Source organism: Notothenia rossii (genome assembly GCF_949606895.1).
Source record: "Notothenia rossii genome assembly, chromosome: 4".
Lineage (NCBI taxonomy): Eukaryota > Metazoa > Chordata > Actinopteri > Perciformes > Nototheniidae > Notothenia > Notothenia rossii.
Genome location: NC_136902.1, coordinates 3,643,901 through 3,671,388, shown reverse-complemented (window position 1 = coordinate 3,671,388; position 27,488 = coordinate 3,643,901). Strand labels below are relative to the sequence as shown.

At 41.4% G+C, this 27,488-nt stretch overlaps 1 protein-coding gene across 1 annotated transcript; it reads left to right on the top strand.

The window, feature by feature from the left end:
* Nucleotides 1–629: 629 nt before the first annotated feature.
* On the top strand, nt 630–14,695 carry tmdd1 (transmembrane and death domain 1; the record flags this gene model as incomplete). The annotated part of the gene is made up of 5 exons (XM_079678746.1): nt 630–699; nt 4,022–4,213; nt 6,619–6,738; nt 11,292–11,447; nt 14,430–14,695. 5 exons carry the CDS (start codon nt 630–632, stop codon nt 14,693–14,695), a joined length of 804 nt encoding a protein of 267 aa, XP_079534872.1.
* Between the last annotated feature and the right edge of the window lie 12,793 nt (nt 14,696–27,488).

The following is a 27,488-nucleotide window of genomic DNA, read 5'->3' as shown; positions in this document are numbered from 1 at the left end:
GTATGTAGTGTCTCTACTTTAAAGAGTCCTCTCCTGCTGATGTTCAGGTGTATATCAGTATGTAGTGTTTCTACTTTAAAGAGTCCTCTCCTGCTGATGTTCAGGTTTATATCAGTATGTAGTGTCTCTACTTTAAAGAGTCCTCTTCTGCTGATGTTCAGGTGTATATCAGTATGTAGTGTCTCTACTTTAAAGAGTCCTCTCCTGCTGATGTTCAGGTGTATATCAGTATGTAGTGTCTCTACATGTCTCCATGCTTTAATGTTCAAAAGCTCTTTATTTTTCTCATACTGTCTGTGCTGCAGCACCTCTTTTCACCCTCTGTCTGAAACCAGAGTCCAGTCTACTCTGATTGGTTAGCTGGCCGGCTCTGTTGTGATTGGTCAACCGCTTAGAGATGTCCCGCCCCCTTAGCCTATCACGTGCAATGTGTTGGAGCTCTAGCCAATAGGAGCGTGAGTGTTCTGTAGTGATGTCACTATGTTCTGGAAGTTAACAAATGTCTCTTGCATGGTGATTGGCTGTCTACAAAATAGACACATTCTAGATCCATATTTGAAAATAAACTCCACCATCATTCTTTTTCATTGTTTACGTTCAGTGTGGATTTATTTTAAACTTCATCTGAAATGAAAGACTGGGACCTCTGGCTCTTCTTCATCTTTCTCAAACTGAGTTCCTCTCAGGGCGAGGACACAGGTGAGAGAAACGATCCGTTTACTAGTTACCTGTACAAATAATGCAATCGGTAATCTGAGTATCACAATGTAAAAGTAACCTGATTACTTTCTGTTACTTCTGGATGACCTCAATCTCAAATGCAATGCAAATAAATAAAACAAAAAGGAAATATCAATAAGATGTTTTTTCAATGTAAGACAACAGAACAATGTGACCTTAGAAAAGAAGAAACCAAGATATTTAGGATCAGAAATGAATCATATAACCAATAATGAAACTCATGAGCAGAAATCAAATCTGAGCTGACAGAAAATGCTCCGTTTTAGTTTAATACACACAGTTAAGCTCACACACACTATGTTATGAACATAGGTTCACCTGAATTAACAGTTTAAAAAGTGAAATGTATGATGCGTTGACACCGGACGCGATCGCGGCTGGACGATAACGTTTTTTTGTTTGAGAATTGTTTCTGTCACACACATCAAACTGGTCGGTGACGCAGAGTAGATCAAGGAACAGACGTGACAGCAGCACAGCGACACCACACACGGAGCAGTCTGCTTTCTCCACCAACAGCAGTCCAGAACCAACAGCAGAATGACCCGCTCTGAATCAGGCCGTGTCGCTGCGGCTCAGAGACACACAGGGAGGGATTTGTGTTTTTTGAAAAAAAATCACTCCAGGTTTTTGGTGGATTTAATCAAGTCTTGGATTGCAGAGGATGAATGTCCTCTTGCTATTTTCAATTGATAAATACTTATGTAAAGTTTGTGAAGGCATGAGGAAACGTTGCGCGATCACCGTCTTGTTTCTCACGTGTGGCGTGTGGCGCAGTGGGTAGAGCCTTGGTGTTGGGATCAGGGAGTCACAGGTTCAAACCCCACTCAGCATGTCGTTGTGTCCCTGCTGGGCAAGACACTTCACCCCAAATGTCCTCCGAACCCCGCCCCCTCCCTGAAAATAATGGCTGATAGTGACCCGATAGAAACTTTATTAATCACTGATTGAGATATGATGAAGCTAACTTAATCTCATACATTCATGGGATTTATGTAACAGTAAAACAGAGAATAAGTGTGCACCCACATGCACTATTTTTGCTTTTATAATGCTATTGTAAATACTCCTGTTGTCTGCTGTGTTCAGACTCAAGTCATGTGTGTGATGCCACATTCAAGACATTCATTGTCTTTTTTTCAAACAGAAGACGTAGCTAGAAGCTGCAGCTAGACGGAAGCAGTATTAGTTTTTTATTTTTGAGGATGGAACAATTTCACACACAGATATAGGGAGGCTAGACCTGGCTATACAATTGATTTATTATGGTTTATAATTTAATGTCAAGACGAAGACGAAGAAAAAGATGGCTGAACAACTGTTCAGTCAATCCTGTGGAGATGGAAATAGAGGTTATAAATCTCCAAAATAATGTTCAGCTTAAGTCTCAGCAAAACTCACAACATTTCTGGAGCCTTGTAGACCCAGAAAACTATAAGAACATCCACCAAGCAGCACTGAACATGTCTGCTTTATTTGCTTCTGTTCTACAAACCTTTGTGAAGCAGCTTTTTCTATGAATGTCATGCAATCTAAATACAGAACAAGACTGACTGATGAACATTTAAATGACTCTATTAGAGTGAACCTAAGTGGGTCCACTCCAGCATACACCTCTATGATGGACTCCATGCAGCGCCATTCATCTCACTAACTGTGAAAGAGAGTGAAATGCTTCTAAGGTGGTGATTAAGGACATTTATGTGAATTGTCAGTGATGTTCTTAATATGTGGGCCATAATAATACGAGAGACATTTTCGTTGACCTTGATGTGAAGTTAAGATTTTTGATAAGCTTTAGGAATTGCAATTTCACACGTGTACAAAAGTATAGCTTAATTCAACTGATGAGGGCTATGTGAATACATGTAAGCGGTTGAATAATCGATTATTATTCGCCAGGGCTGCCGAATAATCGATTTTGATCATGGTCAGTTTCTGGCAACCCAAGTGCAGACAAGATGGCAGGCGAACACCTTTTAAAATGCGTGTTTGTGTTATACAAGCTAACGTTGTATATGCTCCGACCGTCCACACTCACAACAACGGCCTACAGACAGAAATAAACCAGTGACTGTATTCACAATGACACAGACAGTCTGTGGTTTGTTCTTCTTTAACTTTAGTCTATAGTTTCTGAACAGATATGAGGAGCTCTGAATGCTAACAGCTAACAGCGGATGTTTTGGTTTTCTGTTTCAACGTCAGTGGCGGCAGGCGGAGATCCTCACCGCTGATTGGTTACCGCGAGATTGCGTCATGCGAATTTGACGCTGGAGTTGAACAAATTGAACTCGAGCGGTAGTCGCGAACCTCTTCAATCGCGCAGGGGCATTCACATCAACCGCTTCATGCGTGCTATGTAGTAGGTCAGGAATTTTAAATAATGGAGATTTTGGGGGGAAAAGTGAGAATAAAAATAAATAAATGGGAATTTGAAAAGAAAAGTCCGACTTTTTCCAAAATGTGAGATTTTTGCAAAACAAAAGTGAGAATTCTGTGAGAAGGCAGGAATAAGTAAAAAAGTGAGATTTTTTGGGAAAAATATGAGATTTTTTGTGGGAGGGAAATGAGATTTTTTTTAAATAGTCGGAAATTTGAATTGATTAAGAATATCGAAATTTGGTAAAAATGTCAACAAAAAATTAAAATCCGAATTATTTCCAAAAAGTGAGATCTTTGTAAAGAAAAAATTGAGAATTTTGAAAAGCATGTTAAAATAATGAAAAGTCAGGAATTTGAAAAAAGTGAGATTTCAAAAATAAGTCAGAATTTTGAAAATAAGAGAATTAGGGCCACATGTTAAAAACAACTAAGACCCCACAAAGCAGATCCAGGTATAGATTAAAGTATTAACCTACAGAACAGTACAGTTTACAGAGAAGAGATAATATTTACAACCAACACTATATGATATTTTTAGGTTTGTACTGACACTGAAATCCTGGTCGTATAAGGGGATATCTTTTTTCTATGATTACCCGTTGCATGTAATCCATTACTTCCGGAGCCTGTCCTGTTGCATCAGCACACAGAAACGCTGATTCCTCTGTTTGTGATATTTCAGTTTCTATTCTGAGCAGATGAACATGACAGCTTCACGCCACACACTTGCTAATTGAAAGCATGCTGCGGAGCGTTGTGAAGTGTCAGCTCCATTAACTGCGTTTCACAGTTTACTGATGGTCATGCCTTCTTGTGACAGTTCACACAAGCCTCTGTCCTGTGGGCTCAACTGATCCTAGAGTTATTATATCACTTGTTTGTAATGTGTTATCAGTGGCGGAGGACATCGGTGTCCATCAGCTGCAGAGGTTAGTGGAGATGTTGACATCTAGAGAGTGTGAGGATCTTCTGAGGACCCTGTCTCACCCCGAGGAGAACATCTTCCAGCACCTCGAACGCCTCGCACCGGAAAATAATCAACTAGATCTGAAACCTCGAGCCAAGAGAGACGCCTCTTCATCTCAGGGTCAGTACTCCTCCTCATCTACTAAATAAGCATTATAGGAAGGAATGGAAAGAGCACTAGAATATTAACCATACTGTTACTAGACTGAGTGGAGGAGATAGAGATTGACCAGGGGTGCAAGAAGTACCCAAATAAAGTAGGAAAGCTACAGTGTAAAAATACCCAGTTATAAGTAAAAGTCCTGCATTCAAAACTATGAGCAAAAGTACCAAAGTATTAGCATTCAAATATAGAACCAATTAGAACCAAAAGTAAAATGCTAAATGGCACGTTTAAGTACCACACAGTATATTTAACATTATTATATTATAATTGTTGATGCATTAAAGTCTTCATCACATAGTAAAAGTGACAAAATGTGAAGTCTATCTAAATTAAAACTGTTGGGGGAGTTTGTGTTTAGTTATGGGGCCTGAAAATGGCCCAAAAACATTAAAAAAATAACACACCAAATTCAAAATGGCTGACTTCCTGTTGGGTTTCGGGGGTGTTTCTCAATGTCGAGGAAGGATGCACCAGAGCCACTATTTCAAGCATGCTACGTCATCGAGTGCCGCCGAAGTACTGTTCCAATGTCCAGCATACTTGGAATTCTACCGAGGCCGGCGTACTTCGTAGCGAGACATTTCGAGGCTGCATATGTGTAGACTCCGCGGTCTTAAAATCCCCACAATGCTTTGCGCACGGACCAATTTCCAAATCTTTGGCGGAAATTGTGCTCCATTTAAGGCGGGGCCTCGCATATGACGCACACCTGCCTGCACACCTGTTAGCCTGTTCCACAATTCTTCGTTTTACGATGCTAGGAAGGATTCTTGCTTCGCTTCTGAAGCAAGTAACTCGGAGGTACATGAAAAACACTTTTTCGGTCGTCTCCATGTGATACAAATGCCCATCAAATTTCATATGTCTGGTACATTTGCAAATATAGGGCCGTGTTTTAGGCGGTACTCTTGAACCATTTTGCCAAGCACATGTGATCCATTACATACAAACATGTGATTTTCTAAAAGGCCTTCAAAATATACAATTAATTTCATGTACGTTACAATCATAACTTTAAGGATTTCAAAAGTTCCTTGGCTCCAACTCCAGTCCAAGTTGCCAACAAAGCAAGTTAAAAAAACGTTGAGTACAAATACTTCGTTACTGTACTTAAGGGTGGGGGAGGTAAGTTTGAGAAACCGGCTCGAGATACACTTTTTGTTATATACCATGGAATGCTCTTAACATCCAGATAGCAATGAATATCTGAAGTGCTTTGACAATAAATCCATTAAAAAATGTAATCTGTGGAAGCCGTGGCGCTGTAAAAAGCACGACCAATCATCTGAGCCGGCCCGGCTAAAGTAACTGGATAGCCTACCTGCCTGTCAGCCTTCCATCTGTGCACAAACTTATCTCGTGCCCTCATTGGTCATGTGCCCGTTCGTGTGTGTTGGAGGAGGGGCTCTGTAAGGAAGTCTGAAGGAAGGGGCAGATTTGTTCCGGCTGTGTATTTTCAAATTCTAGCGCACTCGAGCTGGTTTCTTCAAAATGACCTACCCCACCTTTAAGTACATTGTTCTGGTATCAGTACTTTACTCCACTACTTATTTTTTATTACTATACATGTTGAACACTAATACCTGTACTTTCTACTTCTTACATGTTGAACTCAAATACCTGTACTTTCTACTTCTTACATGTTGAACACAAATACCTGTACTTTCTACTTCTTACATGTTGAACTCAAATACCTTTACTTTCTACTTCTTACATGTTGAACTCAAATACCTGTACTTTCTACTTCTTACATGTTGAACACAAATACCTGTACTTTCTACTTCTTACATGTTGAACTCAAATACCTGTACTTTCTACTTCTTACATGTTGAACTCAAATACCTGTACTTTCTACTTCTCTCATTTCCCAAACAGGCTGGTTCCTTTAGTCTGAATGTGTGTTTGGTGGCGTGATCATTATTATTTAGAGTCATTGCGTGCCTATTGATTTGAACACGATCCGTGTATCCATCATTTCCTGGTCTTCTCTAAAGAAGAGGGACCAATGAAAACGTTGTCATGTTGCCGTTGGTCACCATGGAAACATTCATTAGCTAACAATGACATTATTGTTCTATTAATATAAAGGGAGGTCAGGTACTCTTTAAAACAGCTGCTAGTTATGGGTACTTTTTACTGAAGTACATTTCAAAGCCTCTTTACTTTGACTTGAGTAAAGAAGTTTAGTCAGTACTTCTACTTTCACCAGAGTATTTTTAAACACCAGTATCTGTACTTCTTCTTGAGTAAAGGATGTGTGTACTTCTCTCTCTGCTCCTCCTCAGCTGCAGGAGCTTCTTGCAGCAGTCTATCTGTCAGAAACGTTCCTGTCTGACGGCCAGATGCTTTGTGTTTCTCAGACCTGGAGGCAGAGTGCCGGGCGGCGCTGACTGACTGGCTGCTGACGAACGGAGAGCAGACGTACCAAGACAGGTTGACTCGAGCCCTGCAGCACATCGGGAGGACAGACATCGCCATCGGTGAGAAGCAACCAAGATTCAAGGCTTTTCTTGTCATTTGTACATAGCTACAGATATATCAATGAAAATCTGAGGTCACAGCCTCCTCCAACAGTGCAACACAATACAACAGGTACAATAGTTAAAATAGTACAAGTAAATACAAATAAAATAGAATATAATTAGTGTAAGGAGAGTATATACAGATTATAATTTGTAAGTTGCAAACTGTTGGAAAATCTCCCTGGTCCCCGGCTTGATCTTCAATCTCAGGATCCATGTATCTGTAGCTTAATATTGATGTTGTGCATCTTGTCCACACTCCGATGCAGAGAACAAACTCTCCCCTTCTTCTGAATAATTAAACGAGCTTTCTGTTAGAAAAACATCCCTCATCCCCGGGTTGAGCTTCAATCAGGATCCATGTATGTGTGATCCTCTCCAGAATGGAAGGAGTCATCACATACAGAGCATCAACTAGTTCCCTAACAGTGTCCTTCACATGCTGATATCCAAGAGAGGGAGTCACACAGTCTCAAGATGGAGGAATAGAAAGCAGTATTCAATGTTTACTTCAGATTAGCTCCACGTCAGAAATGAGCATGCTTGTCATATGTCTCTCTCCATAGAGGCTGAATCATCATGTTAATCACATAGCTATCATATGCCTCAAACAGTCCTGATGCTCTTCTAGGTAATCACACATCCTGTCATGTTCACAGCTACAGTTGATACCTTTGTTAGCATGTGCACTCTGATATTGGAAGAGTACATTCAGTATTTTCACACCAAAAACAGATGAATGTTATGGATGTTCTTCCAAAAGTGCAGGAGTTTAATAGAAACAGAGACTCTGCAGCTCTGGATCAATTATTTAACCCTCCTTTCATATTCGTTTTTATGTTACAGCAATAATATTCAAGGCTCAATCAAATCAAACTTTATTTGTATAGCCCAATATCACATTACATGTTCGACACTTTTATCCAAAGCGTCTTCCATACTCAATTCTGTGGGCAATCCCCACAGGAGACATTTGAGGTGAAGTGTCTCAGGGACACAACGACATGCTGACTGCAGTGGGGTTTGAACCCGCTACTCCCTGCTTCGAAGTCCAGCACACTATCCACTGAGCCACAGCCACCCAACATCACAAAAAACGTTCATCTCAGTGGGCTTTACAGATTAAAAACAAACAACAACATTGTATATGATGTAGTTACAGTAATATACAATGTGACCTGTGCATGTTTAATCAACCCAAAATGGTCAGAAACCCCCAAATCCGGATTTTTATAGTTTGTACCTTTTATTACTATCAATGAAATCAATATTTAGTGCAATTGTGTTATTCACCTCTCACAGATCATGGTCCCATTACAATGAGTCACTCGTCTTTTCACAAAACATATACATTCAAACATGCTTTTACGCTGCTATGGACAATTTTTGCATTTCCATTTGCACTATGTACATCATCTTTTTTTATACTGTATATATCCTGCTTACTCAAGTAAACGGTTATTTTGTGGGTTTTTTGTAAATCATTGAGTGTTTTTGCATTTTAATGTGTGAGTTTTTTATACCTCGGGACTGTGGGAAACAGTATTTCGATCTTTCTGTGAGTTCAAACATATTTTGAAATTGACAATCTTTTTTTACATTGGAAAAACCTTGATATAAAATACATTAGTTTTGCATAACATCACATGTTTTATTAAAATAATCCTGTGTGGTGCAGCAAATTAAAAGAGTTAGTAGAATAGTGTTTTCTCAGCACGTCCCTTGACAACAGGAAAGTGGAACAAAGCCTCATTTGGGTACGTGTGAGGATACATTTTCAAATTTGGTTTATTTTTGGACCTCACTATTTGAACAACAGGCCGTAATTGCTTCAGTACTTTGAGATTTGTTTTAATTGGAGCCTCAAAAGTGACACATTTTTGCACTTTCCATCTCAGCGCGAGACATTATCCTGTTTAGTAATTACTAGTTACCAATCAGTCATCTTAGTATCACAGTGTAAAAGCAATCTGATTACCTTCTGTTACTTTTGGATTAACTCAATATCAAATTCAATGCAAATAAATGAAAGAAAAAGGAAATGATACTTACTGAGGTGTCTTGAAATAAGTGCAACAATCTGCCAATAGAACAAGTGAACATTAGCTTGATAAGATTTGTTGAAATAAGACGGGATATTTAGATAAATCACATCTTGTAATTAGCCGGGAGAACACATTTCGAACTATATTTCACCAGAATCAGGAAATGTTGTTACAATATAAGCCGCAAATGCACAAAAGTGTTTCTGTTTTCTGATGTTAGTGATGTTCCAAGTTTCATCTGAGGTACGTCTCAAAATAAGATGTTTTGACTGAACAAGATGATGCATTGTCTAAAAACAAGACCTGATATCTCACTGCAGTGTTACTTCTGAAGTTATTGAGCGGTGCACGGATGACAAATTTACCCGGAAGTAAACTGCTGGTTCCCTCCACAAAAAAGCAACGGGATTTCTCCATAGGATTTTGGAAAATAGCTCGAAATAAGGTCTGTAGAAAACGAACCTGTTTGATAAATGCACGTTCTGTTCAGCCGGATAATCTCCACATGTCTACGGTACTTTTAAAATGTTCGAGTCATAAATCTAATCTCCAGAAGCAAAATGCTAACGTTATGCTATAAAGGAACTACAGCCGAGTCCAGCAGCACGACTTCAACGTCACGCCAACTTCAGATCCATATTCAAACACACAGATTCTAAATGGTACGAGTTGAAGCGTTTGTTTGAACAGTCTGCAGGAGGCAGGGACTTGCTCTCAAGCAGAACAGAAACTAACTTAGAGGAGTGTTTACGTGTTCGGCGTAATGACGTACAACGGCCTCCACGACTTCTGTAGTCCTATTCAGCCACTTGGTAACAACCATCGTTTTTCAGACACGTCCACTCTTCAGAAATCACCAGTGGGGTCACTGCTGATGGATTTAATGTCGTAGAACAAAACGTGATCCGTCTCTTCATTGAGTCTCAACCACAGACCTTACTTCCAGCTGTTTTCCTAAATCCTATGGAGAGATCCCATTGGCTCTGAGACGAGGGAACAGGAAGTGGTAAAACTCACTTCTGGGTTTTAGGACTTGTTCCTGCACCACTCTATAATGTCTTAAAGCAGGTGTAAAGACATATTCTGACTACCGGAATTTTCGGACTATAAGCCGCGCCTTTATTCCAATTTTTCGACGCTGCGGCTTATATAACGGTGCGGCTAATCTATGGATTGTTACAGCTAGCGGCCACTAGGGGACCTCCTAGATCTATGGATTTTACAGGTTACAGTCCACCACCTTTAACTCTATGGACTCTATGGCCGGTCCGCGCCCCCCACCTTTAAGCGGCGGGCTCCAGCAGGAAAAGCTGGAGGCCGGAAAAGAGTGAGACAGGTAGCGCGCAAAAGTAAAAGTGGAACCGAGAGTGGTACGAGAGACAGAACGAGAGCAAGACAGACAGACATTACGAGAGCGAGACAGTTTGTCCCCGTACCACTGGTTGAAAACCACTGCTGTAGATCACTGCCGGTACGTGCGCTGGGAGTTTGAAAGTTGAAAAGTTTGTGTGTCTGAAACGCTATGTGATACAGTACAGTTTACACAGCACATGTTCTGTAGCTACTATTGCACTAAATGCTAACACTTGAATACGTTATGCAAATATGCAACTTGTTTGTTGAAATGTTAATAAATGGGAGCTTCCTCAAACAGCCATCTCTTTCCCCACAGTCCCCTCTGTGCACGAACCCTTACATATGGTAATGGTCATTAAAACACCTGCGGCTTATAGTCCAGTGCGGCTTATATATGTACACATCATTCAATTTAGCTGCTGCGGCTTATAGTCCAGTGCGGCTTATAGTCCGAAAATTACGGTAGATATTAGACAAATATACTTGGCAAGATTTTGAGTTTTTGTATTGTAGGATAAAAAATGATTGTATTTATAGGAAAAGCCGCCTTACACAGAAACTCATGAACACAGCATTTTCAAATTCGGTTTATTTTTGTCCCCAAAGACTTGAACAACAGGTCGTAATTGCTTCATTAATTTGAGATTTGTTTTAATTGGAGCCTCAAAAGTGGCACATTTCTGCACACTGCCAGTCTGTGGCATGTGTTGCAGACCAGCGTGCTCCACAGTGTGGCGCTTGGAGGGAAGGAGGTGTAAATGATCTGACAGGGGACTCAGTGGAGCTGACACCAAACGCAGAACAAACCATCTGCTCCTTTCATCAGCAGCTTTCGAGAAGCAAAAAGATGAGTTATAAGACATGTGGGTGGCTTTGATGAGAGAGACTGTAGATGCGGCAGTTATCATACACTTGATTGCAGTTCTGAGGAGATGTACTCATACGTAGAAACTGGAGTGTTTGATAGTGAACCGGCGCGTTGCTCTCCTGCCAGAACTAATTATGTTCATGGCGAGAAAAACAACCATTATGTCCAAGGATGAAATGCAAACACTTTTAGCATTTGAAGCGACAGAGATGCTTAGCCCTGTGTTTTTTTTGTTTCCACAGAAGTTGGGAAGAACATCAACCAGGACAAAGCCTTGAGCTTGAAGCGCTACGTCGAAGACTATCACAAATATGTCCAATCTCTAAACCCCCCAGAGAAGCAATCTGACACAAAGGGCCAGAAGAAGAAGAAGGGCCAGAGGGTCAGAAAAAGAAAAGGTAATTCATCCTCAGAGAGGGCAAAAGTACAGACATCCTTTGCTCAAGTAGAAGTACAGATACTCGTGTTTAAAAATACTCTGGTGAAAGTAGAAGTACTGACTAAACTTCTTTACTCAAGTCAAAGTAAAGAGGCTTTAAAATGTACTTCAGTAAAAAGTACCCATAACTAGCAGCTGTTTTAAAGAGTACCTGACCTCCCTTTATATTAATAGAACAATAATGTCATTGTTAGCTAATGAATGTTTCCATGGTGACCAACGGCAACATGACAACGTTTTCATTGGTCCCTCTTCTTTAGAGAAGACCAGGAAATGATGGATACACGGATCGTGTTCAAATCAATAGGCACGCAATGACTCTAAATAATAATGATCACGCCACCAAACACACATTCAGACTAAAGGAACCAGCCTGTTTGGAAAATGAGAGAAGTAGAAAGTACAGATATTTGTGTTCAACATGTAAGAAGTAGAAAGTACAGGTATTTGTGTTCAAAATATAAGAAGTAGAAAGTACAGGTATTTGTGTTCAACATGTAAGAAGTAGAAAGTACAGGTATTTGTGTTCAAAATGTAAGAAGTAGAAAGTTCAGGTATTTGGGTTCAACATGTAAGAAGTAGAAAGTACAGGTATTTGTGTTCAACATGTAAGAAGTAGAAAGTACAGGTATTTGAGTTCAAAATGTAAGAAGTAGAAAGTACAGGTATTTGTGTTCAACATGTAAGAAGTAGAAAGTACAGGTATTTGAGTTCAACATGTAAGAAGTAGAAAGTACAGGTATTTGAGTTCAACATGTAAGAAGTAGAAAGTACAGGTATTTGGGTTCAACATGTTAGAAGTAGAAAGTAAAAAGTCATCAGAAAAATAAGTAGTGGAGTAAAGTGCTGATACCAGAAAAATGTACTTAAGTACAGTAATGAAGTATTTGTACTCCACTACTTCCCACCTCTGGTCATCCTACAACACGGTGATGGAGTCCTAACCCCTAACCGAAAGATGTTGATGTCAAGAGGAGGTTTTGCGGTTATCCACCTGGAGATAATGTCTGAATGACAAACAATATACTGTTCCTCTGAACCCTGAATCCATTACGTGTTTAGATGAGATGCCCGATTAGATTCGGTGGTGGCCGTGGGCATTATTCCAACTCATTACTTCCCAACACTCTCTCTATGCGGAGGAGTATTTCCCAGGACTCCTCAAAATTCAAAAAATGTAATTATCACCCGTCTATTTTAATTGTTGGTTCTCCTGGGTGCTTCATTGTCAAGTGAACACTCCCACAGTCCTCTGAGGTGGCTATGGTGTATCTGACCCGTAGACTTTTAGGGGACGATAGTTTACTGGTCTTGGGTTTTTTGGCCGTCGTTCTTTTGTTTTTTTTGGACACAAAACGGTCGAAAAGGACAACTAAATACTGAATAATCACATTTTTAGGCGACGGACTTTGGAGACACGGGCAATAATTGTTTGATAGAGAATTAAATGTTCGTTTAGCCTTTTAATGGGATTAATTCAATCTGAGGGAGTATATCAAGAAGCAAGCTATTGTCTGCGATCGCAGGATATAGTCTTGTTAGATGTACCAAGAGTAAGGACTGTCTTAGGTAAGACAGCTTTTATGTGCGCAGCTCCACTTGCTTGGAACAGTCTACAGGCAAAATTGAAATTGAGCATTTTTATTTCTCTTAATGTATTTAAGGCACGTCTAAATGAAATGCTTTCTGACACTCTGGGTATTTGTAAATGTTGAATATGTAAATCTGTTGTTTGTTTGTTTGTTGTTTTTATGTTTCATGTGGAACTAAATGATGCAGGTCTCCCTTGTAAATGAGATCGATGATCTCAAGGGACCAATCTGTCTAAACAAAGGTTTGAAATGAAATGAAATGAAGTAGGCACATTTTCTCGTAGACTTCTATACAATATGAGGCAATAAGGCAATACATCAAGAGGGCAATTCTCTCATAGACTTCTATATAATCTGAGGCAATAAGGCAATACATCAAGAGGGTAATTCTCTCATAGACTTCTATATAATCTGAGGCAATAAGGCAATACATCAAGAGGGTAATTCTCTCATAGACTTCTATACAATATGAGGCAATAAGGCAATACATCAAGAGGGTAATGCTCTCATAGACTTCTATACAATATGAGGCAATAAGGCAATACATCAAGAGGGTAATTCTCTCATAGACTTCTATATAATCTGAGGCAATAAGGCAATACATCAAGAGGGTAATTCTCTCATAGACTTCTATACAATATGAGGCAATAAGGCAATACATCAAGAGGGTAATTCTCTCATAGACTTCTATATAATCTGAGGCAATAAGGCAATACATCAAGAGAGTAATTCTCTCATAGACTTCTATATAATCTGAGGCGATAAGGCTATACATCAAGAGGGCAATTCTCTCATAGACTTCTATATAATCTGAGGCAATAAGGCAATACATCAAGAGGGTAATTCTCTCATAGACTTCTATACAATATGAGGCAATAAGGCAATACATCAAGAGGGTAATTCTCTCATAGACTTCTATACAATATGAGGCAATAAGGCAATACATCAAGAGGGTAATTCTCTCATAGACTTCTATATAATCTGAGGCAATAAGGCAATACATCAAGAGGGCAATTCTCTCATAGACTTCTATATAATCTGAGGCAATAAGGCAATACATCAAGAGGGTAATTCTCTCATAGACTTCTATACAATATGAGGCAATAAGGCAATACATCAAGAGGGTAATTCTCTCATAGACTTCTATACAATATGAGGCAATAAGGCAATACATCAAGAGGGCAATTCTCTCATAGACTTCTATATAATCTGAGGCAATAAATCAAGAGAGGAATAGGGACATTTTCTCGTAGACTTCGATACAATCTAAGGTATTATATCAAGAGAGAATAAGGGTAATTTTCTTCTCTGCAATCTGACTTGATTCGTCCCGTTTGTGTTTGTGTTAGTGAGGGATCTGAAATGGAGTGACCTGGATCTGATTGTGCAACGGGCTCCGGTCCCTCTGTACCAGAAGGGGCCTCTCGACTCGGCTCTGCCCCTCTTATATGGCCTCCTGCTGGGCTTCGGAGGCACCTTCCTCCTGGGTGTCACCATACTCCTCATCATCTTAAACATCTCACGTAAAACCACCAGGACCACCAGCAGCAAGATCAGAGTTGGACATTTAACGCCGAAAGACGCAGCCACGAGGAGGTCAGACGCTGCAAAATAGTGGCTTTAAAGAGTCCAACATTTGCTTCGTACAACTTTAACACAGTATATAAATAAAAGGCCTCTATTTGTTCATCTGATGTCTCTTTTATGAAAGATTAGAAATGCCAAAACCCATTTGTCCACGATGATCAGCAGAGGCAACAACAGACAAACTGGGTATCGATTCCCCCACACACCACAACTAATTATGACAAATACGACAAGTGTAATGCCGTCTCAGATAAAGCCATTATCCATGCTGTGTTTTGTAGGCTGGTATAAGCGTTGTTGTGTTGCCAGTGGGGCGATTGCTAGTGGTGTGACAGATGCGCTGGAGCCTCACACCAAAGGTTGTTCCGGCGTTACTGTGATGCCACTTTCCATTTCCCCTCCAAGTGACGGCAATGTGCCCGTCTGGCATCGAGGAACAACTAATTATCCAGCCTGGCGCTCGCTTCCCCACAGGCAATCCAAAAGACTAATAACAATGACAATGCGAGAAGACAATGGGCCACTCTTGGTTGTGATGGCAGATTCTGGCGGCTGACAGAAGCCAAATACAAAAACACAGAGCTATATTTTTTCCAAAGTGTGAAGCAGCTGAGGATTGTTAGCAAGCTGGAATAACGTGATGTGTGAGATGCCGCAGTTGTGTCGATTCCAAAAACTGGCATCGCGAACAAAACAGAATGGAAATGTCCGTATAAGAAGGTTCAAATTGACTCGTGCAAGTTTTAATTAAGGGAATCATTAGCTCACAGCGAGGCTATTTTCTCATACTCTGCTGAGCTTGTGTCACAGTCGCTGGACGGAGAACACTCTCACTGTGCTTTCTAGATATCTATTCCCAGTTTCTAACCCTACTTTCTTCTACGTAAATGATCTAATTACTTCATTATACAATTCTGGCCTAATGTGCTTCAGGAGGCAGACAGCTTGGATTAACGGTGGCACTAAGCGGCAATTACAGACAATTAGTTCATAAATCAACTTTTAAACAAATTATAGTGCCAGGCAGAGCAGAGCAGTGTGAGCCACGTTGCGAGAGGCCGAGAGGGCATCGTGGGTTCCTGTTTCCTCTTTATACTGACGTCCTTAATCTGACACTGTTTTTCTTAATATTATAATATAAGTGCTTATAATTAATGCTTACTTGATTTGACTTCGCGATTTGAAATGATGCAATTATCAAATCGCAAAGCCTGAGATTTCTTTTTTAAAAATGTGTTTTGTTCTTGTGTGTCAGTCATCCACACCAATCAGAAGTGCTGTGCTCCACATGTAGCAGCCATTGTTGACCAATCAGAAGTGGCCCATGATAGAAGGTGATAGACAGATTGATCCAATCACCTGCCAAGTCTTTTTGAAAGTGCCTGCCCTTTCCAAATGGCTTCCAATGGAGCTCTCCTAGATGGTTTGGTGAACCGTCTGAGTCAGGTTAGTAATGCTCCATCACATGTTTCTATTACAGGCTGGATCTTAAACTGAAGCTTGACTTTAAAGCAACCCAACGGAAGTTTCATGTAAGTTTAGTTCTTTCACTCGTAGCTCGGGCTGCGGGGGTGCTAGAGACGGGAGCACGTTGATGCGACCTTCCTAGCCGGAGATATGGCCGCATTTTACAATCAAATTCCGTTGGGTCGCTTAAAAACAAATATCCCGAATCGCAACATCTGTCAGAGAAATCGCAATTAGATTATTTCCCCAAATTGTGCAGCCCTACTGTGCATACAAATTAAATAAAGCTGTCCTCAGTACAAAACAAATTAGGTCTTAATTAAGGAATTACAGATAAATAATAAACAAAGAGATATGAACAGCAGGTGCAACAAGCACTACTTCTATAGATGAAAATATGAAGCCTGTGCGTACAGATCTTTATAAATTGCAATTAAACCACTACTTTCCTGAGTACAGCCATAACAACGTAAACACCAAAGAGGACACAACTAAGAAAGGACCGATACATAGAGCTATATGAACACTGCAGCACATGCAACAAGCATTACTTCTATAGATGGAAATACTGTATGCAAGCTGTGCATACAACTGTATTTCATTTGCGAACAAACCACAGCTTTCCCAAGTACAACCTTAAAATAATTAACCACCTAAGAGGACAACATGTACAGCTGATCAACCAAAAAAAAACACGATTATTTTTGTAGATTATTATGTACAGCCTGTGCAAACGACTTTGAAATAAGTGCAATTAAACAAATCATTTCTCAGAACACTATACAGATAAATTAACAACCGTAAACCGAGACAGCTATGAACATTAAAGCAGGTCCAAAAAGCCTTCATTCTTTAGATGGGAATATGCAGCCTGTGCGTACACATCTTTAAACTGTAACATATTCTTCAATATATTTGTATATAATAAAAGAGAACGAAGCTTGTAAATTACACATCGATTATCAACAAAAGGAGCTGTGAACATTGCAGCAGGTGCAACGAGCATACATTATAAATCCTAATCTTTTTATAACATACATTTCTCGTGTTGGAGGAGCCTGTGACTTGAGTTATTCACGCTGTAGCTACATGTAATGTGCAAATGACAATAACACCTTGAAACTTGAACCCTCCTCCTCAGCGGTGCAGCAGAACTCTTCCCAACTAAACTTCCTCCGCTGGCTGTTAGCATCCCTCTGCTGCTGACTATGACAGGTTCACCTGCTGTGGGCTCACCTGTGTGTCTGTAAGCAGTGGAGAGGAAAGCACTGCATGCCTGAGTGAGTCCCAGAAACAACCTGCACCGTGGGGCCTGCATCATGGTTTGTGAAACTCCTTAGCATCGCCAAGATCCCACTGGGAGACCGCCCTTAGCGGAGAAGGAAAAGTATAAGACACAGAGATGGCAAAAGTACACACATCCTTTACTCAAGTAGAAGTACAGATACTCGTGTTTAAAAATACTCTGGTGAAAGTAGAAGTACTGACTAAACTTCTTTACTCAAGTCAAAGTAAAGAGGCTTTGAAATGTACTTCAGTAAAAAGTACCCATAACTAGCAGCTGTTTTAAAGAGTACCTGACCTCCCTTTATATTAATAGAACAATAATGTCATTGTTAGCTAATGAATGTTTCCATGGTGACCAACGGCAACATGACAACGTTTTCATTGGTCCCTCTTCTTTAGAGAAGACCAGGAAATTATGGATACACGGATCGTGTTCAAATCAATAGGCACCAGTGTTGGGCAAGTTACTTTTAAAAAGTAACTAGTAATAGTTAAGTTACTGCTCTCCAAAAAGTAACTAGTTAGTTTATTAGTTACTAAATTATAAAAGTAACTAGTAACAAGTTACTTTACTTTAAAAATAATAAAAATAAAAATACAAGTGTTTGTGTTTTTTTTTGCTGACTAGTTCTCTGAAGGCAACAGACTCAACCGTTGCGATGGGCAGCATGTCCTCAACAACATACCTGGCAATCTCTTTAGTTGACTCTGGGTGACATGTGGGGATTTGAAAGAATCGTTTTTTGGCTGTTTAGATGGTGTTGCTCCATCTGGGTCACTGCCGGTGGTTGAGACGGTTGGGTCTTTGGCGACTAGTTTTATAGCCCCATGTACATTAGTTAGGTGCTTAAGGAGATTGGCTTTGCTGTTATTCAATGTGGACGATGCTTTCTGTCCTGCACACAGTTTACCGTAATATTTTTTGCGTCCTTTATCCCCACAAATTGAAAATTGTGGTTATATCTCCAAGTTGTAAATGCGCTGCTGCTCCATGTTCTGCTCTCGCTGATACTTGCATCTGCGTGCGTGTGTGTGTGTGTGTGTGTGTGTGTGTGTGTGTGTGTTGCCAGCTGGTGGTGAGCGTTGCCGTGTGTGTGTGTGTGTGTGTGTGTTAGCATTAGCAAGTGTTCGTGTGTGTGTATTTTCCCCATAAGCCCAACTCTGTCTCTGATTGGCTTACCCTGAAATGTTACCCCGCGTTAACCAATCATCGCTCCTCTCTGGTCACTTTCACTTTTCCATGGTGCTGTGAGAGGACATCGCTGTATTCGCCTGTAAGTTACATCCGCAGGGAGATTCGGTTCAGTTCCACCACATAATGTAACGCAGTAACGCACCCATTTAAATCACAGTAACTATAACGGCGTTACTGAATGTGAATAGGTAACTAGTAACGAAAAAAAATTATCCATCCTTACTATGGCATTGGCCACTTGATTGACGTACAGGTAAGCCAGTCTGAGTTGTATTGTGCCCTACGGGTTCATGCAGTTATGAGGGGGCCTCACCTCCTCGTCTGAAGCGCAAATGCAGGGCACTATTATACGCTCCCCCCCCCCCCGCGCTCACGACACAGATTGGGCAGGGGCGGCCCTGTAGGTAGATCACTTGGGCGTGGTCATTTTAAAAGTAGCTCCCAAGCTGAAAAAGTGTGGGCACCCCTGAACTAAAGGAACCGGCCTGTTTGGAAAATGTAAGAAGTATATAGTACAGGTATTTGTGTTCAACATGTAAGAAGTAGAAAGTACAGGTATTTGAGTTCAACATGTAAGAAGTAGAAAGTACAGGTATTTGTGTTCAAAATTTAAGAAGTAGAAAGTACAGGTATTTGTGTTCAACATTTAAGAAGTAGAAAGTACAGGTATTTGTGTTCAACATGTAAGAAGTCGCAAGTACAGGTATTTGTGTTCAAAATGTAAGAGGTCAAAGTAAACAGTCGTAAGAAAAATAAGTAGTGGAGTAAAGTACTGATACCGGAAAAATGTACTTAAGTACAGTAACGAAGTATTTATTCCCACCTGCATCAAACACCTCCAGCTGGCACACTGCATAACTCTAGAAACACACCATTTCATGTTCCACAGAGTGGTCATGTGATCGTCTGCTGCCCGGCTCTTTACGATGCGTTTCATTTACTGGGCAGAGAATGAGCAGCCGTTCATCTCAAGCCATTCTCATGCAAAGGGATGAAGCAATCACAGGCGTCATGGATGAATAGAGAGAGAATCTGACATGAAATTGACATTTAACAGGCGAGGCGAGGCCGACGTGTGAGGAGACGGTTTGCAGGCATTCTCATGTAAAAATGTATTTTCTTTTATCCCGGTGGTTTCTTTCTTTTTGGGTTACCTGCTGGTTTGTGGAGCAGCAGCTTATCAAACTGGATTGTCTGTGGAGGGGAGCTTCTGTCTCTCGTCATTGGCTCAGCTCAGCAAAAAGGAGTCAAGTGTTAGTCTGGATGAAGCTGTCGATGTTCGGGATGTGATGCGGCCTCCTGGGTGTGCTCAGTGTCGCTGAAGGCTTTAACTTCTCCCTGCCTACATTTGCATCTTCAATCATATGCAGGGCCGCCGAGGTGCCATCACTCTCCCTTTGCTCAATATATATGGATCACAGGGAACAAGATCACAACAGCAGCTCTTTTTACCGTCACGCTGTCTTTCTTTTGCCTAATCGCCTCGGCTGCAGCTCTCACAACTTTGTCTTTCATGGTTTCCCTGCAGGCAATCTGAGACTTCTTCAAAGTTTTTACTGCTGAGCAGAGGAGAGGTGGTGCACACGTGAAGCCACAGTGCCATCCTGTGGCAAGGACATGGTATTACAGGCAGTGAAGACAATAGGCAGACTTTGCAGTGGAAAACATTACAGCAGGGGTCTCCAGCCTTTGTTCATCTGAGAGCTACTTTTAAAAAATGAAAGTGGCCAAGAGCTACTTGCATCACATCGCTTACATTTATACACATAGCGCCCATCAGTTGATTTAAGCTATACTTTTGTACACGTGTGAAATTGCAATACCTAAAGCTTATCAAAAATCTTAACTTCACATCAAGGTCAACGAAAATGTCTCTCGTATTATTATGGCCCACATATTAAGAACATCACTGACAATTCACATAAATGTCCTTAATCACCACCTTAGAAACATTTCACTCTCTTTCACAGTTAGTGAGATGACTGGCGCTGCATGGAGTCCATCATAGAGGTGTATGCTGGAGTGGACCCACTTAGGTTCCCTCTAATAGAGTCATTTAAATGTTCATCAGTCAGTCTTGTTCTGTATTTAGATTGCATGACATTCATGTCAGAAAAAGCTGCTTCACAAAGATTTGTAGAACAGAACCAAATAAAGCAGATATGTTCAGTGCTGCTTGGTGGATGTTCTTATATTTTTCTGGGTCTACAAGGCTCCAGAAATGTTGTGAGTTTTGCTGAGACTTAAGCTGAACATTATTTTGGAGATGTATAACCTCCATCTCCACAGGATCGACTGAACAGTTGTTCAGCCATCTTTTTCTTCTTCTTCTTCTTCGTCTTGGCATTAAATTATAAACCATAATAAATCAATTGTATAGGTCTAGCCTCCCTATATCTGTGTGTGAAATTGTTCCATCCTCAAAAAAAAAAAAACTAATACTCCTTCAGTCTAGCTACAGCTACGGTCTTCTGTTTAAGAAAGATAATAAGGGTCCAAGCTAGATGAAATTATAAATGTAAATACAATACGACAATATAAAAAAAAAGTCACATGCCAGCAACAATTGACCACTTGTTCACAGCTCCTACATTAACCAAAACAATACAAATCAGATTTTAAAAAAAACTTAATTTGCACCTTTTTACATCACATTGCATTACATTACATGTCACTTGTTAGTCGCTCCCCACAGGAGCAATTTGGGGTGAAGTGTCTCAGGGACACAACGACATGCTGACTGCAGTGGGGTTTGAACCTGTGCTCCCCTGATCCGAAAACCTACGCACAACCCACTGCGCCACACACCTCCCGCGTATCACCAAATTCAGTTCTTTAAAAAAAATCTTTCCTGTGGTCCTAATGTCCAGTTTAAAGGATCTTAATGTGTAGTAGTTAGAGAGAAGTGCTGCTGTCACAATAAATAAATAAATCAACTGAATGCTTCATCAGCTTAAACGTGTGTAAAGGCCGAGCTGTGCTGGGTGCATGAAGACGTGAAACAAAAAGACATTCAAACAGAAACAGTGAAACAAATACTGCAAAGATATATTTAAATAATCCAATGACTGCTATCCAATGACACACTGTTAAAAGGCAGTGTGTATATCTTCATGCATCCAGCTGATGAATTCAATTTGGCTCCAATTTAAAAGAGATAACAAATGAGTTAATCCCCCGATGAAAGGTGAGTGTTGATAGAGAGGTGAATAGAAGCTTGTGTGTTTGAGATGAAAGCAGAGGTGTGATTCTCTGCAGACTGAAACACCCATGGGACACAAATCAATCCACGCTTTTTCGGCAATAAAGAAAAACACAGCAATTCAACCCCAGCTATTTTTCCATCTCGCTCTGGTTCTCCGTTTTGTGTTCTGAAACTAATGAGTGTCATTTGCAGAGCTTTACGGAGCTCGCTGGAAAGCTCATTTGCAAATGTTTGTGTTAATGATTCTGATATATTTCAGCAGTTGGAGTCATTTCCTTAATGCTCGTGTGGTTAATGTTCTCAGAGGGCTGCTCTCTGAAGGCTGATCGAGTGTCAGCTGTGCCGCTCGCTGTTCAATTCCTCCAGCCTGGCTTCAAGAGGATGGCAAGAAGTGAAGGGAAACTGATGCTGGTTGAGAGATATTCTGAGCAGCTTTCCTAATGTGCATCAGTCTCTAAAACTTAACTTATTAAAGAGGCCCTGCTCTGCTTTTTGGGATTGCCCTTAGTGTGTTAAAGTAGAGGCACTACATACTGATATACACCTGAATATCAGCAGGAGAGGACTCTTTAAAGTAGAGACACTACATACTGATATACACCTGAACATCAGCAGGAGAGGACTCTTTAAAGTAGAGACACTACATACTGATATACACCTGAACATCAACAGGAGAGGACTCTTTAAAGTAGAGACACTACATACTGATATACACCTGAACATCAGCAGGAGAGGACTCTTTAAAGTAGAGACACTACATACTGACATACACCTGAACATCAGCAGGAGAGGACTCTTTAAAGTAGAGTCACTACATACTGATATACACCTGAACATCAGCATAAGAGGACTCTTTAAAGTAGAGACACTACATACTGATATACACCTGAACATCAGCTGGAGAGGACTCTTTAAAGTAGAGTCACTACATACTGATATACACCTGAACATCAGCAGGAGAGGACTCTTTAAAGTAGAGACACTACATACTGATATACACCTGGACATTAGCACGAGAGGACTCTTTAAAGTAGAGACACTACATACTGATATACATCTGAACATCAGCAGGAGAGGACTCTTTAAAGTAGAGACACTACACACTGATATACACCTGAACATCAGCAGGAGAGGACTCTTTAAAGTAGAGACACTACATACTGATATACACCTGAACATCAGCAGGAGAGGACTCTTTAAAGTAGAGACACTACATACTGATATACACCTGAACATCAACAGGAGAGGACTCTTTAAAGTAGAGACACTACACACTGATATACACCTGAACATCAGCAGGAGAGGATTCTTTAAAGTAGAGACACTACATACTGATATACACCTGAACATCAGCAGGAGAGGACTCTTTAAAGTAGAGACACTACATACTGATATACACCTGAACATCAGCAGGATAGGACTCTTTAAAGTAGAGACACTACATACTGATATACACCTGAACATCAGCAGGAGAGGACTCTTTAAAGTAGAAACACTACATACTGATATACACCTGAACATCAGCAGGAGAGGACTCTTTAAAGCTGCATCATAGATTTCCCTCTAATGCTTCTTTCTTGGACCATCTTGCCTTACTCTCAATATTAATGAAGTAATTGTGCACAAGATATGAAAACATGTTTGTGTATTAGCACTCTCAACAGCAGAGCATCCTGTGCTGAGTTTAATGAGTTCCCTCAGCGTGCGCCACACTGCATGTTTTGCATTGTGTTGTCTAATTTCCCCGCTGATGCTGAACGGCTCAGCGAGGAGCTGTTTCTGCAGAATCACACTGAGCCATTTATCTAATAAGAAGACAGGAGGGCAAACACTACCTGCCGCTCGCTCTAATGAGTCGATGGCGTGATAAAAACACATCCCGCTCATATCTTTCCAACACAGATCTGTCTTTGTGTTGATGGCGTCGTCAGAAGGAAGGTCAAATGTGTTTATCTTCCTGACGCTTTATCTTATACTGACAGGTTTGCTTTATGATACCGTTATGAAATCTAAATTAATTCCACAAAACAAATATGTTTGAAAATATAAAACAAATTCCTGGCAGGTTTTTTCCGCGGTGGGAAATCCAACCTGTTTGTAGTTGCATAAAGGTCAACGCCTTTCAAAAATAATTAACATGCGATTGCTTTTTAATGCAATAATATCACCGTGAAATGAAAGAACTCATTACGTCTACAAGTTGCAAAATGAGAAATAACTAAATGGCGTTGAAAATTATTTAACCACAGCCCTAAACATCAGGAGGAACGCGCTGCAGCTTCAGAAAAAATATAAAAACACAAATGTCACCAACTTGACGAAACCTAAACGAAACGCTGCAAGAAGCTCAAAACACAACGGAGACCAGGGGACACTAAAGAGTGACGCACACAGCTGGGAGACCAGGGGACACTAAAAAGTGACGCACGCAGCTAGGAGAGCAGGGGACACTAAACAGTGAAGCACACCGCTGGGAACCAGGGCACACTAAAAAGTGACGCACACAGCTGGGAGAACAGGGGACACTAAAAAGTGACGCACACAGCTGGGAGACCAGGGGACACTAAACAGTGACGCACACCGCTGGGAACCAGGGGACACTAAAAAGTGACGCACACAGCTGGGAGACCAGGGGACACTAAAGAGTGGCGCACACAGCTGGGAGACCAGGGGACACTAAAAGGTGACGCACGCAGCTAGGAGAGCAGGGCCACTAAACAGTGACGCACACTGCTGGGAGACCAGGGGACACTAAAAAGTGACGCACGCAGCTAGGAGAGCAGGGGACACTAAAAAGTGACGCACACAGCTGGGAGACCAGGGGACACTGAAGAGTGACGCACACAGCTGGGAGACCAGGGGACACTAAAAAGTGACGCACGCAGCTAGGAGGGCAGGGGACACTAAAAAGTGACGCACACAGCTGGGAGAACAGGGGACACTAAAAAGTGACGCACACAGCTGGGAAACCAGGGGACACTGAAGAGTGACGCACACAGCTGGGAGACCAGGGGACACTAAAAAGTGACGCACGCAGCTAGGAGGGCAGGGGACACTAAAAAGTGACGCACACAGCTGGGAGAACAGGGGACACTAAAAAGTGACTGACACAGCTGGAGACCAGGGGACACTAAAGAGTGTCGCACACAGCTGGAGACCAGGGGACACTAAAGAGTGTCGCACACGGCTGGGAGACCAGGGGACACTAAAAAGTGACGCACACAGCTGAGAGACCAGGGGACACTAAAGAGTGACGCACACAGCTGGGAGACCAGGGCCGTTTCTCAATCGCGAGAATGCTTGCTTGGTAGCACATGTCTTCCGAGTCACTTGCTTCAGAAGCTGGGCAAGAATCCTTCCTGGCATTCGGAAAACGAAGAGTGGAACAGGCTAGCAAGTGTGCAGGTGTGCGTTATATGAGAGGCCCCGCCTTACATTTTCTGCTACAGATTTGGGGAAATTGGTCCATGTGCAAAGCATTGTGGGGATTTTAAGGACGCAAAGTCTACCCATGTGCAGCCTCGAAATTACCTCCAAACCAAGGACGTGGCCTCGGTGGAATTCCACGTATGCTGGAGCTTGGAACAGTCCTTCGGCGGCACTCGATGACGTAGCATCCTTGAAATATTGGCATGGAAGCCAGTTTCCTCGAGATTGAGAAACGGCCCAGGGGTCACTAAAGAGTGACGCACACATCTGGGAGACCAGGGGACACTAAAGAGTGACGCACACAGCTGGGACGGAGCGCTTGGTGACGTTCAGGATGGTAAAGCTGAACAACTGTCTCTGTTGTTGGAAACTTACCTAAAATGTTTGATGGTCTTATTTGAACAATGTGATCACATGACTCCTTCTGATGTTACTGCAGATCTGCTGTAAGCTAGCTAGCTAACGTAGCTAACCTTCAGATATACTGACAAACACTTACAGTTATGAGACTGACTAACTCTGCAACAGAGACAGTCGTCCAGTTTTAAAATTCTGAACGTCACCAAGCGCTCTGTCCCAGCCTTGTGCGTCACTTTTGAATGTCCCCTGGTCTCCCAGCCGTGTGCGTCCCTTTTTAATGTCCCCTGGTTTCCGTTGTGTTTTGAGATTCTTTCAGCATTTTGCTTAAGCAACGCTTTTAGTAAACGCTGCACATGTTTCCTCAAGATGGTGAAGATGTTTCTCCCCATGCATGTGTTTTGGCAGATTTGTGTTTTTATATTTGCATCGTAATTTTCACTATAAATAATTAAGCATCCTCCAGTCAAACTCAATCATGTTCACCTTAATTAATCACCAGAGAATGTCCCATTGTTGGTGCATTTAATTGCCGCTGAAGTGCTGGAATGAGACAATGTTCAGCATTAATTAACGCCGGCGATCAGCGGTCAGATCTGCCCTCAGCAAGTCTGTAAACAAACCCTGTCCAAAAACAATATGCTGACACCGCACAATGAAGATTTATGATCCCTGGTTGCACACTGCTTTGTTAATTAATCAAAATAGATGCCCAAACATACAGCTGGAAAATGTATATGCAAAACGCCGACTGCTCTCGCTTGATCAATGTCAAAAAGCTTTTAATTTAAAGGTCTCCTATTGTACTATTTTTAGGCATATATTATAGGTCTCAGATATATAAAAAAAACATGTCAATTAAGTGTTTTGCTCCAAATACAAAACAGATCCTGCATTCTTGCCTGATATCCCTCTGTTTCAGCCCTGTTACTAAGGCCCTGTTTCCATGGAGACGGTTTGTGTTGTATCTGCTATTTTTCTCTTTCGTTTAGTCCGTTCGTTCACACGAGGCCGTAACGGAACCGCGGAAACTGACCCCTCAAACGATAACGGGTCCCAAGGTGGATAGATATGCGGACGGAACGCTCTGGGGGGGCAAACAGCTCTGTGTGTACGTCCTATACGATCATTTCCTGATATGAAGCCATAGCCCCGCCTCTGCTTCTCACTGCTGTAGCATGGTCAGTAGCTACTGTCAGCTACTGTCAGTAGCTACTGTTAGTGCTACTGCTACTGACCATGCTACAGATGTTAGTGCAACATCTACAGCTCCTCTACCACAACCATCAGCAACAAGTGGACATGGAGAATTACATGAACTACATGTTGCTAAATCCACCGCGGAGCATACACAGAAGGGCAACCATGGCAACCATGCTCGGGGGGGTCTTCTTCGCTGCTTTTGGTGTATTTTGTGGCGGAAATACAGCGCCACTTACAGGCCCGGCATATGTACTACAGCGTCTCCAGCGGGTCGAACGGTCTCGTGTGAACGGAAGACTTTTTTGATATCGAATTCGGTTCGTTCTCCGTTTCGTTTCCGTGTAAGCGGAGTCTAAAGTGCTGATTCTGGGTCCGTAGCTTTAAAAAGGAAAAAAAAGAGAGCTCATGCAGGAGAATTCTACGAGATACTCGGCTAAATGCTGCTGTGATTAAATGTCATATTATGTTCCAAACCACATCAAGAATTATTTCTGAAACAGTATGGAGCTCAAATTCATTTTCTCTCTCAGGTTTACCTGCTTCTTTACACATACTCTCTCCAGTACAGGTTAGCTCTGAGTGTTAGCGCTGCTTGCTAATGTAAACAAAGACCATATTACGTCCAAAACAGTCGGGTATTGTTTCTTATAGCAACGTTTCTGATAGGGCAGTCGGTCC